This window comes from Pristis pectinata, chromosome 11, assembly GCF_009764475.1.
Source record: "Pristis pectinata isolate sPriPec2 chromosome 11, sPriPec2.1.pri, whole genome shotgun sequence".
NCBI classification, from domain to species: domain Eukaryota; kingdom Metazoa; phylum Chordata; class Chondrichthyes; order Rhinopristiformes; family Pristidae; genus Pristis; species Pristis pectinata.
Genome location: NC_067415.1, coordinates 6,983,425 through 6,996,808, shown reverse-complemented (window position 1 = coordinate 6,996,808; position 13,384 = coordinate 6,983,425). Strand labels below are relative to the sequence as shown.

Genomic DNA, 13,384 nt, shown 5'->3' with positions numbered 1-13,384 from the left:
GATGGGCCGAAGGGCCTGTTTCCCTGCTGTATAACTCCATGAACTCTTCCTAAATTCAATATGTTACTGTGTATAGCATTTCTGCCCATGTCCTTAAATGAAATAGAGTGCAACTCTCCTCAAAAAAAAATAAACAGTTTCAATATGAACAGATGAATTAAGACTTACTACGTCAGGAATTTAAGTATAATGAAGAATACAGTTAATACTATTTAGAACGTTGTTTTAAAGACACAGTAATATTTAATAATTACTGAAACATATCAAATAATTATCTTCCCAGGCAGAGATACAAAATAGATATGACATCACCATAAATTGACAGAAAATGAGTAAAATAAATACTTTCTGGAAACATCTCAAAACTTTCTAATGAGTAAAATCCTTCAGTATTTAAACTTTGTAAGACATGGGCTTTGCCATATAATGATTCAAGTTGATTAACATAACCATTACAGGAACTAATTCTAAGCAAGTCCAGAATTTGCAAATCTTAGAACACCAACATTTCAAAGTTAATTTCATAACCATAAACAGATAGAATAGATGGAGGGTTTGCTTTCATTGAACATTTCTACTCCTAAAGGTGAGGGTCTTTAGAGTGGTGAGCTTCAAGTTCTAGGCCACTTTCACCAGGTACAGTTGAAAGCAGAGTTATGCTCCATCCACTGTACTCCATCACTGTACCCAAACAGCCCTAATAAGGCAGGTTTACATTTCATAAACTGGTGAAATAGATTTTCCACCAGTTGTGATGATCTATTCATAATAACATGGCTGACAGAAAATGAGTGCTTTTATAGTTCAGCAGCATTGGGCAAGTAAACAGTAATAGATCCATATCTATTGACAGCTGGAATTATACAATATAAAGCCCTGAGTGGTATGTGCATGTGCAACCTGTCCACATCCAAGAACTTCACATACAGGACATATATTCTCTCAATCACTCGTATGATACACTTTGAGGTATTTTTCACCCCACCCTCTGACTCCATAGAATAAAAACAGAACTTCTGATGACAGGTAACTGATCTGAAACATGAACTGTGTTTCTCTTGTTACAGATGCTACCCAACCTGCTGAGTATTTCCAGTGCTTTCAGTTTTTATTTCAGATTTCCAGCACCTGCAATTTTTTTTAAAAATTTTTATTTGTCAATGCATTGGGGTTATTTCAGCAATGAAGTCAAGGAGGGAATTATGATATTATATCCATAAAAAAGATAACATAACCATAACTTTATCCTCCCCATGAGTAATTTGCACAACTATGCAGAGTGTCCTGGACGTCAAACTGCATTAAACACGTCACAAACAGTAAAACACAGGTGCCTGAAACTTGAAATAAAAACAGAAAATGCTGTAGACGTTCAGCGAATCAGGGCTTCTGATGAAAGGTTATTGACCTGAATTGTTTCTCTGCAGGGTTGCTGCCTAACCTGCTGAGCACTCCAGCATTTGCTGTTTCTATAACATGTCACCGAGGCAGCAGGAGGTTGGGGAGGGGTGCATGAAACAGAGAAAAAAACAATGACACAACTGTTCTCAACAGTTTAAAAATATTTGATCTTAGAATGCAGATCACATCTTTAAACAACGCATTGGTAATTTGCACTATCGCTTCCTTTGATAATTGTGAGATGGCTGATCAACCTCTGTACTATTTCAGAATGTATCTGTCCTCAGGTGTGTGTTGATTATCATTTGCTCTGTCATTCCTCACTTTTAACATGCAGAGAATATTTTAATTCTGCAATAAAAATAATGACAATAATCTGGTAGATAATGAGTTGTAAAATGGCTCTCTCAATCAGATTTAAAGGTAGGAAGGATTGCGAGAGAGCTATCAGAAACAAAACTCAAAGCAAATGGACAGAACAAACTCACCGCAACCCTAATTTAGGGTCTGACTGAAAACAGTACAGTCAGTGTGCACAGCTATAAATTGATGGACCCCAATGGTGAAAGGCACCGTTTCCATTTCATGAACAGAAGTAGTGCAAAAGAAATTGTACTGATGTATATGAATTGGTGGATTTACACTGGCCAATGCACTGAAGCTGAACTCTGCACCCTCTAAGGACATCCCAGTCCTCATTATTCACGGGTCCACAGGGGGTGACAACCTTGAATTTAATGGCCATCCAGAAAAACCAAGGGGGACCCTCGTGCCAGAAACACCAATAGGGATCCTTGTACTTTATGATCTAAATGTAAAGTAGGTGATTGGATGCCATAGGTCTCCAATTGGTGATTTACCACTGATGGAAAATAAATCTGACAATAAGCACACTGTAATTCTTTTTGTTTACAATCACGGCTCTAGAGTTATGTTAGATTCTTCACCAAATTGAATTAGCCGCTTCAGTTTCACAGAGTGTAAAACCAGAGTGGGATAAAGGCTGGGACCCCAGTGGAGGTGCAGAGATCATCTTCAGTTTACTGTTGGGGGTCTGAATATTGCACTTGCTTTCGAACAGGTTTTGCAATTGTAAAATGGCAGGATTCGATGAGATGGAACTGGCTTCATGTATGAATGGTCTTTCTCCCAGGATTAAGGGAGAAAGAGAACCCCATTCTGTGCCTGGAGACTGGCTCAAAGACTCTAATCGTATGCAGGCAAACCGAACAACTCCGGCTTGAAATCCTCCACCGACTTGATTACCAAGGTGGCTGGCTTCGTTAGCTCTGGGTCCAGGCGTGGATCTGGAACTTGAACCACCTGCATTCCTGCTGCCAATGCGGCCTGAACTCCATTCAGGGAATCTTCAAACACGAGGCACTAGTGCAGAGAAAACAAAGCACTTCTATGAAACAAGCAATATACAAATTGTCTTGAATCCCTGTCACTCTCTATCTCACCCTTCCCCTGAACCGTCCACGACCCACACTCTCTTCCAGACACTAATTTCTCTTGGGTTTTGACTGCAAAGTCATTCTGGTGTTTTGTTCAATAGGCATCCTTATGTGTTAATCAGGAGAACGGACGACAGCAGGCCACTGAATGACAGAGAACATCACAGCTAATTAACTACGCATATATGACACTTGATAGCATTTAGAAACAGTGAACCTAATGCTTCCAACCCTCCTAATTTCCCCTTCTCTCATTCCAGTGGTGGATTTTGGGTTAAGTATAGCTCCCTAAACACTACCCTGGCTATAATCATCTTTTCTCCACAGTGTACAATTACTACAGGATCAAATAAATAACACCGAGTATGCTGCAATTCTGTAACTTTTTAAAAAACTGAAAGGAAAAAAAAAGCTATATACAACACCATAGAAGAATAATTTGGGATAAACCAGGTTCCTTTATGTTTTTCCAAGATATTCTCAAGAATCCAGAGGGAAGGAAACTGAAAGGAAAGGAACAATCTGGTATGGAGGCCCCAATGCACAGGACCACAAGAGGCTGCAGAGGGTTGTAAACTCAGCCAGCTCCATCACGGGCACAACCCTCCCCACCATTAAGGACATCTTCAAGAGGAGGTGCCTCAAGAAAGCGGCATCCATCACTAAGGACCCTCACCACCCGGGACATGCCCTCTTCTCGTTACTACCATCGATGGGAGGTATAGGAGCCTGAAGACCCACAATCAACGATTTAGGAACAACTTCTTCCCCTCCACCATCAGATTTCTGAACAATCCATGAACTTATGAACACTATCTCGTTATTCTTTCTTTTTGCACTATTTATGTATTTTGTAATTTATAGTAATTTTTATGTCTTTGCACTGTACTGCTACGGCAAAACAACAAATCTCACAACATACAAGTCAGTGATAATAAATCTGATTCTGATTAGTGCATTTTTGATCAAAGAGTTAATACACTTTGCAGCAGCTTTGTTGAAATCCTAGCAATGGCATTTCTTTCAAGACTTCCCACCTCTTCCTTGAAACATGCCTGTATTCTACTCTTGACCTCGAAGGCCTTGCAGCCCTGGTTTGTGTTACAAATGTATCTCAATTATAGGTTTTACAGAGGCTAATATTTCTGTGACGGCAACCTCTTGGAAGGAGTCTTTTACCATGCATAAGACAGTCCATCTCCATTAATGTTTTCAGTGCTTTGAACAATATCCACGTCAAAGAAAAAGCAGCCTTTGCCAACTGGCTTTGTCGCTCAGTGTCTATCTGCTCTGCAGAATTATCTCGGACTCCCTTAAAATCTCTCAGTGTCCGTGATGAAAGATCTAAAAGCTCAACTGCGATACGGTCCGACTTTTGTGGGTAAGCTTAAAAGCTACACAAAATAGCATTATCAGACCCTTCAGAAACACTTTCTATCTAGACATTGCGTAGAAATGTATTTGACAAGCTTGCAGTGAAAGACCTAATTGACTTCCGTGATGTCACAAAGCTTGTATGCAAGCAACCAATTATTATTCAAGCAATATGCATAATGGAAGGGCTTAACTAATTCCCTGAAACTAGAGGCAATTAAAACTCTTCATTACTAAAGACGCCAAGCTAATGACCCATAATCATTGCATTTATTTGTTACAGCAAATATATACGCATCAGGCATGCTCTTTGTGCTTTGCTTTTGACAATACTGAAAGACATTAATTCCTCCTCAGCATCGAGGAGGGATTCGTGCCAAATTTATTGGAAGGGGAAGGATATCCCATAACACACACATACACACAGACTAAAATTGCCAATGCTATAGAGGCAGCTGGAAAAATGGGAGATAAACAGTTCAAAGGCAACAACACATATCAGATAATGCATCAAAGTTTTCCCTCAGCTTCAACATACAAAGATCGAAAAAAAATGTGTTCATCACTTGCATTCTCCCAGGTGTCTAGTATTATAGATTTCAAAGGGCATTTGTGTGACAAAGGAAAATCTTCTTCCCAGTCACGTCAGACCCATTAATTATCCTAAGATGAAGAATTATGAATTCTGCTGCACAGAATATTGATCCTGGATCGTAGAATACTGTGCAAGGACAAAACCCACACATGCTGCAACTCTGGGGTGTGAGAACAACTCCAGTTTAATAGTGTACTATATGTAAAGATAAGGAGTTGCCATTCGGTTCACATTACTATGGATTTACCTGCTACGTGAGTCCACAGGGGCTTAGAACATAGAAAACCTACAGCACAATTCAGCACATGTCCCTACCTTAGAAATTACTAGGTTTACCCATAGCCCTCTATTTTCCTAAGCTCCATGTACCTATCCAAAAGTCTCTTAAAAGACCCTATCGTATCCGCCTCCACCACCGTTGCCGGCAGCCCATTCCACGCACTCACCACTCTCTGAGTAAAAAACGTAGGCTTAAGGAGGTAGCCCAACTTTTCAAAACTGAAAGGGAGCTTTGCCAATGCACAATTTTAAAATTATGTTGTATGTGCTGTTGGTCGTGAGAAATCCTTTGGTGTCAGCTTCAGAGACCTTCCTGCACAAAGCTTCTTAAAACTGGAGATGGAAACTGACTGAGCTTAAAGCAACTGCACTCGTACACAGTTGGGTTTTAGCTTGTTTTGGCCTGATATCTGAAATCTGCCCAGGAGATTCTGCAGGACTGGGATCCTATCAGGTGAACTGTGTCTACACTTCTTGCTGCCTCGGTAAAACAGCCAGCACAATCAAAGACCCCTCCAACCCCGGACATTCTCTCATCTCCCCCCTCCCGTCAGGCAGAAGATACATAAGCCCAAAAGCACGCAACTCCAGACTCAAGGACAGGTTCGATCCTGCTGCTATAAGACTGTTGAAAGGACTTCTTGTATGATAAGATGGACTCTTGACCACATAATCTACCTCATCATGGCCTTGCACCTTATTGTCTGCCTGCACTACACTTTCTCTGTAACTGTAGCACTTTATTCTGCATTCTGTTATTGTTTTTACCTTGTACTACCTCAATGCACTGCTGTAATGAATTGATCTGTATGGACAGTATGCATGACAAGGTTTTCACTGTACCTCAGTACATGTGATGATAATAAACCAATTTACCACGAAGGGGTCTCAATAAGCAGAATCAGCAGTGAGGCAGTGTGACTTGCAGTGATAAGGCAGAGTTTAGGCATGTGGGTTACATGGTGGGTCTATGGAAGTAGTAGAAGTGGGTACAGTTATAACGGTTAAAAGACATTTGGACAGGCTCACATAAGAAAGGTTTAGATGGATATAAGCCAAATGTAGGCAAATTGGAACAGCTCAGGAAGGCACCTTGGTCATCATGGACGAGTTGGGCCAAAGGGTGGCACAGTAGCGTAGCAGTTAGCGCGATGCTATTACAGCGCCAGCGATCGGGGTTCGATTCCCGTCGCTGTCTGCAAAGAGTTTGTACGTTCTCCCCGTGTCTGTGTGGGTTTCCTCCGGGTGCTCTGGTTTCCTCCCACATTGCAAAGACGTACGGGTAGGTTAATTTGGGTTTAAAATGGGCGGCGCGGACTCGTTGGGCCGGAAGGGCCTGTTACCATGCTGTAAATAAAAGAATTTTAAAAAATTTAAAACAAAAGGGCCTGTTTCTGTGCTGTATAACTCAATGACTAGGGACAATTTACAGCGGTCAATTAACCTGCCAACTTGCATGTCATTGGGATGTGGGAGGAAACCGGAGCACTCTTGGGAAACTCACACAGACACAGGGAGATCATCCAAACCCCACACGGACAGCAACCGAGGTTGGGATTGAACCCGGGTCTCTGGCACTGTAAGATCTCAACCCAAAACATGACTGTCCATTTCCCTCCACAGATGCTGCCTGACCCACTGAGTTCTGCCAGCTTCTTAGGAGACACGAGAGACTGCAGATGCTGGAGAAACTCAGTGGGTCAGCAGCATCTGTGTGGTGGGTGGGGAAGGAATTGTCAACATTTCGGGTCAAAACCCTGCAACAGGACTTCCTCCCCCCACAGATACTGCTCGACCCGCTGAGCTCCTCCAGCAGACTGCTTCTTCCCCTAGCATCTTGTTTTTCACTCCAGATTCCAGCACCTGCAGTCTCCTGTGTCTCTACTGGTGAGGATAGCTGTTTCAATTTTGCTCCTGACATGTTTCCACATGTAAGATACAGTAGGATTCATTTTCCAGCTCACTGGACTCAGTGAGGGTGAAAATCAAAATTGCTGCAGATGCCAGATTTCTGAAATAAAAACAGAGAGTTCAGGAAAAACCCAGCAGGTCAAGCAGCATCTGTGGAAAGAGAAACAGTCAACGTTTCAGGCCTGGGATCCTTCATCAGAACTGGGAAGGTGGGTGGGTTGTTGAGGAGAAAAGCCACAGGCATGTTTGTGGATTGGTATCTTATGATCCCTTTGACTAGATCCATTTGAAGTGGAAAATCACAATACCAAGGTTTAAAGTGAAAATCCATTTACTGCTCTGCTGAGAAAAAATTACTTTCATAGCTTTGGCAAGTTGAAAACCAAAGCAAATTGCTTGTGTGCACGTAATATCTCTTTAATACAGTGGAACTTTGATGATCCGCCAAAGTAGAGGACACCCATTCCCAACCATCTATTTTAAACCTGATTGCTGTCAGTTTCCTCTCCTGAATTCCCTACCTTCTCACTGACCGGAAACTAAATCTCAAAGCTGCACTGATATGAAGTTATAACTGGCGTTGGACACCCGCGTAACAAATATTTATTCTGGAAATTTGTGACACATACGTACAACTAAATTGCATTTTTGGCAGTTGATGTCATGGTAAACCATGACTCTGACTAAATTCCATACGGATTAGTGCAGTCCCGCCAGAATTCATTGCATTTATCCCTCATCTCACTTCAGTGAGCTTAGCCTGCCATTTAGGATACTTATCCTTTTGTGGCAGCAGGCTTCCCCCGCCCTCTTTCTGATAAGCCACTCGCTCTTAATGTGTCTATTCCTCCACCTAACAACCCCATCATGTGGGGGCAATTTTTAAGTGATTCGTGGAGATGGGAGCACAGAGCATTAGCTATGCCTGCCCAATGTTGTTAGCGAGAGCCAGGGAGCGTTTTGATGGCTGGACCTTAATTGGCATGAAGGCGGCGAGCTGTCAGTGTGAACCGAATGCTGGTGAAGCTGCTTGCCTTTCAGGGGATAGGGTAAGAGTGGGAAGCCCACAGCTCAGGAAACTGCTGGATGGATTGTGAAGAAGGGGTGGGTGTGGGAAAAGGACTGCCTCACAGTGCCAGAGACCCAGGTTCAATCCTGACCTTGGGTGCTGTCTGTGTGGGGTTTGGACGATCTCCCTGTGTCTGACCAAGCATCCCCATGGTGCTCTCGCTTCCTCCCTCATCCCAATGACATGCAGGTTTGCTGGCAAATTGGCCCCTACCCTCCTAATTTCCCCTTCTCTCAATTCCAGTGGTGGATTTTGGGTTAAGTATAGCTCCCTAAACACTACCCTGGCTATAATCATCTTTCCTCCACAGTGTACAATTACTACAGGATCAAATAAATAACACCTAGTATGCCGCAATTCTGTAACTTTTTTAAAAAACTGAAAGGGAAAAAAAAGCTATATACAACACCATAGAAGAATAATTTGGGATAAAGCAGGTTCCTTTATGTTTTTCCAAGATATTCTCAAGAATCCAGAGGGAAGCAAATGAAAGGAAAGGAACAATCTGGTATGGAAGCTCCAATCCACAGGACCACAAGAGGCTACAGAGGGTTGTAGACGCAGCCAGCTCCATCATGGGCACCTGATTGGCCCCTGTAAATTACTGTACTCCTATTCATAGAGTTATACCATCGACAACATCTTCAAAAGGTGGCGCCTCAAGAAGGCGGCATCTATCATTCAGGATCATAACCACCCGGGACGTGCCCTCTTCTCATTACTACCATCGAGGAGGAGGTACAGGAGCCTGAAGACCCACACTCAATGATTCAGACACAGCTTCTTCTCCTCCGCCATCAGATTTCTGAACAGTCCATGAACCCATGAACACTACCTTGCTATTCCTTTTATTTTGCACTATTTATTTATTTTTGTAATTTATAGATTTTATGTCCTTGCACTGTACTGCTGCCGCAAAACAACACATTTCACGTTGTATGTCAGTGATAATAAACCTGATTCTAATTCTGATTATACAGCACGGAAACAGGCCCTTCGGCCCAACTTGTCCATGCTGACCATGGTGCCTTCCTGAGTTAGTCCCATTGCTTGTGCTTGGCCCATACCCCTCTGAACCGTTCTTATGCACGAACCTATCCAAATGTCTTTTAAACATTTTATAATTGTACCCGCCTCTACCACTTCGTCTGGCAGCTTGTTCCAAATACCCATCACCCTCTCTGTGGAAAACTTGCCTCTCAGGCGTTTATGGTGGTTAATGGGATGCCAATCATATTAAACAGCTTTGCCCTGGATGGTGATGAGCCCTTGTCACCTACACCAGGTGTAAATTGCAACAGGTGAACATCATGCAGGTAGATGGAGGTAAGTATAAATTTCCCTGAAAGCAGCATCACAGGTAGATAGGGTGGTGAAGGTAGTGTTTGGCACTGAGGCCTTCATCAGTCAGGGCATCGGGTATAGGAGTTGTTACGTGATGTTGCTGTTGCACAGGATGTTACTGAGACCACACCTGGAGTATTGTGTAGAATTTTGGTCACCCTGTTATAGGAAAGATATCAGGAAACGAGAAGAAGTGCAAAGAAGATTTACGAGGATGTTAGCAGGACTCGAGGGCTTGAATTATAGGGAGAAGTTGGGCAGGCAAGGACTTTATTCCTTGCAGCATAGGGGCAATTTTATAGAGGTCTATAATATCACCAGGGCCATTGATAGGTCTTTTTCCCAGGGAAACAAACCAAAAGCTAGAGGGCATAGGTTTAAGGTGAGAGGGAAGATTTAAAAGGGACCCAAGGGGCCCATCCATACCCAGGGAGGCCACAAAGCAGCTCCACAATAATGTGGTTGCCTTTAAACTGCCTCCTCAGTTTAGGGGCAATCAGGCATAGACCACAGGTACCCCTGAGGTTCATATTCCATTAACAATTAAAAAGCTGATCAAAGAAGTAAGATTTAAAAGGAATAATAAGAGGATAAGAAAACCTGGTCCCTCAAGCTAAGGGATTTGGGTCAAACATGGGCAAATGGGACTAGCTTAGATGGGCATCTTGGTCAGCATGGATGAGTTGGGCCAAAGGGCTGTTTCTGTGCAGTATTACTCTATGAATCTCAGCCTGCCCTGCTAGTCATAGGATTGTGGCTGATCTGCTCCAAGCCTCTTCTTCTGTACCAGTTCCCCATAGGCCGCAATTCCCTGATCTTTCAAAAATGTATCTACCTCCTCTTCTAGCCTCCACAACCTTCCAGGTACAAAATTCCATAGAGTCCGCACCCTCTACAAGAGGAGGGTGGTGAATCATAAAGGAACCAGGCAGAGAGGTTCAGGGAGGAACTTCCAGAGCAGAGAGAACAATCATCGGAGAGGAAAGAACTCTACAAATCATGAGGCATCAATAAAGATGTGTGAACCTAATGCCATTCAAACGTATTAAAACAGCATTTGCTTTTGACAACTGAATTATTGCATTTTCTAGTCAGAAGATAGATACTCTGTGAGAGTACATAGTTATGTTACATAGCTTTTTTATAAGTAAGATAACTGGCAAGGTACCTGTCACCTTATGAATTATAAGGATGTGACACCACAAAGGCTTCAAAAAGATAATAATCCTATGAATTATTTAAATATAGTTGTGCTCTCAGGAAATTTAATCCAAATAAATGTAACACTTTTTTTTACATGTGAGTGTTAAGAACTAACCTTGTGAGGCAGCAATGTAAAAATAAAATCCAGTTTATCCAATTTTTCCAACTTTAAGTGAAAGAAAATGCATCGAGGTAATAAAAATGTATGTAAAAATGAAGCATTTTATTTTACTCCCAGATGGAAAAAGACAGATGAACGGGTTTCAATGAATACTGATCTGACACAGACACTGAGATACTGTGAGGTAATGAGAAGGGAAAATAACAGACAGTCTCAAGTAAAATAACAGACAGACTAGGGACAGACGCAGTCAACTTTGTTTTAAAGGGAAAAGATTCAGAATCACGTGCCATGGTGTATTCCTAATATTTCCAAACTGCGGGAGAACAGTTAAAGTCTGTGTCAGTACCTGAAGAGGCCTAAGCTTAACATGACCCCTTGAACTACTCAGACAAGCACATCCACTCAAAATTGCCAGAGTACATTAGATAGCGGTTTACTTTATATTTCAAGAGAGAAAAGTGGAGCAGTATTTCACAATACTCTGCTCCTGCCCTACATACTGTAAGAAGGTACATTCATCAAGATGTTATTCCTTTTATATACAGAATTCAGAAAACGAACATGAAATAAATACACATGCAACTAAAGTGTTGCTTGCCAGCTTTGCAGGTTTTTAAAAAAATATATTCATTCAATCTGGGCATTGATGGTAAAGCCAATATTTACATAGAACATAGAACAGTACAGCACAGTATGGGCCCTTCAGCCCACGATGTTGTGTTGACCTATATAAACCTACTCCACAATCAATCTAACCCTTCCCTCCTACACAGCCCATTTTTCTTACATCCATGTGCCTTTCTGAGTCTTTTAAATGTCCCTTATTGTATCAGCATCTACCACCACCCCCAGCAGTGTGTTCCAGGTATAAAAAAACCTACCTCTGACATCTCCCCTAAACTTTCCTCCACTTACTTTATTGCTGTTGAGATAGTGGTGGTGAGCTAGTGCCTTGAACCACTTCTAGTGAAGATACTGCTGGGGGGGGGGGGGGCAGTGACAGTGAAGGAATGGCAATTTATTTCAAAGTCAAGGTGGTACATAACCTGCAGGTAATAGTGTTCCCATGCTCCCACTGCCCTCGTGATCTTAGTGGGTATTAGTATTGGCTTATTATTGTCACCTGTACTGAGATACAGTGAAAAGCTTTTTGCTTGCGTGTCACCCAGATAGATCATTCCATACACAAGTACATCAAGGTAGTAAGAGGGAAAATAGAATGCAGAATAAAATGTTACAGTTGTAGAACAAGTGCAGTGCAGGCAGACTAATAAAGGGCCACAACGAGGTATATTGGGAGATCAAGAGTTCATCTCCTAGCATATGAAACGTCTGTTCAAAAGTGATAACAGCGGGATTGAAGTTGTCCTCGAGTCTGGTGGTACGTGTTCTCAAGTTTTCGTATCTTCTGCCAAATGGGAAAGGGGAGAAGAGAGAATAACCAGGGTGGGAGGGGTCCTTGATTATGTTGGCTGTTTTTCCGAGGCAGCGGGAAGTGTAGACAGAGCAAAGGTCATGGATTTGGGAGGTGCAATCAGAATAATCTGGGCAAGTAACTTCAGTGGATATTATAGATGGTACACAGTGTACCAGTGGTGGAGGGAGTGAATCCTTAGGGGTAGTTGATGGGGTAGCTAGCGACTGTTCTGCTTTGTCTCAGATTTTATTGAGCAGAGGAGATTTACCAAGATGCTGCCTGGATTGGAGAGCATGGATTATGAGGAGAAACTAAGGGAGCTGGGGCTTTACTCATTGGAGAGGAGGATGAGGGGAGACATGATAGAGGTGTACCAAATATTAAGAGGAATAGTTAGAATGGACAGCCAGCACCTCTTTCCCAGGGCACCAATGCTCAATATGAGAGGGCATGGCTTTAAGGCAATGGGTGGGAAGTTCAAGGGAGATATCAGAGGGAGGTTTTTCACCCAGAGAGCAGTTGGGGCATGGAATGCAGTGCCTGGGGTGGTGGTGGAGGCTGATGCATTGGTCAAGTTCAAGAGATTGTTAGATAAGCATATGGAGGAATTTAAAATAGGGGGATTACGTGGGAGGAAGGGGTTAGATAGTCTTAGGCGTGGTTTAAAGGTCGGCACAACATGGTGGGCCGAAGGGCCTGTATTGTGCTGTATTGTTCTATGGTTCTTAAGAGTTTGATTGCCTGAATGAGCGCAAATGGATTGCCTGGAATGTCTGACTATTGCTTCACATTCCTGACTTGTGCCTTGTAGATGGTGGAAAGGCTTTCGGTGAGTCATTTGCCTCCAACCTGCTTTTGAGGTCACAGTATTTCTGTGACTGGTCCAGTCAAATTTCTGGTCAATGGCGATCCCCAGGATGTTGAGGGTAGGGAATTCAATGGAAATACAATTGAATGATACAGGTAGATTGTTAGACTCTCTTGTTGGAAATGGCCATTATCTAGCACTTTGGTAGCCTGAATGCTATTAGCCACACAGGCACGGACTGCTTCAATTGCTTAATAGTTGCAAATAGAATTGAACATAGTGCAATCATCAGCGAACATCCCCATTTCTGATTTCTTATGCTGGGAAAAAGGTCATTGATGAAGCCACTGAAGATGGCTGGTTTTAGGACACTGTCCTGAGAAATTCCGCTACTGCGATGCT

At 42.5% G+C, this 13,384-nt stretch overlaps 1 protein-coding gene across 1 annotated transcript in view; it reads right to left on the bottom strand.

The window, feature by feature from the left end:
• Nucleotides 1-220: 220 nt before the first annotated feature.
• Nucleotides 221-13,384, bottom strand: part of pudp (pseudouridine 5'-phosphatase) — a 49,961-nt gene continuing 36,797 nt past the window's right edge. The window contains exon 4 of the mRNA XM_052026843.1: nucleotides 221-2,784. Within this exon, the coding sequence (XP_051882803.1) occupies nucleotides 2,608-2,784 (177 nt within the window). The 3' untranslated portion in view covers nucleotides 221-2,607. The remainder of the gene's footprint in view (nucleotides 2,785-13,384) is intronic.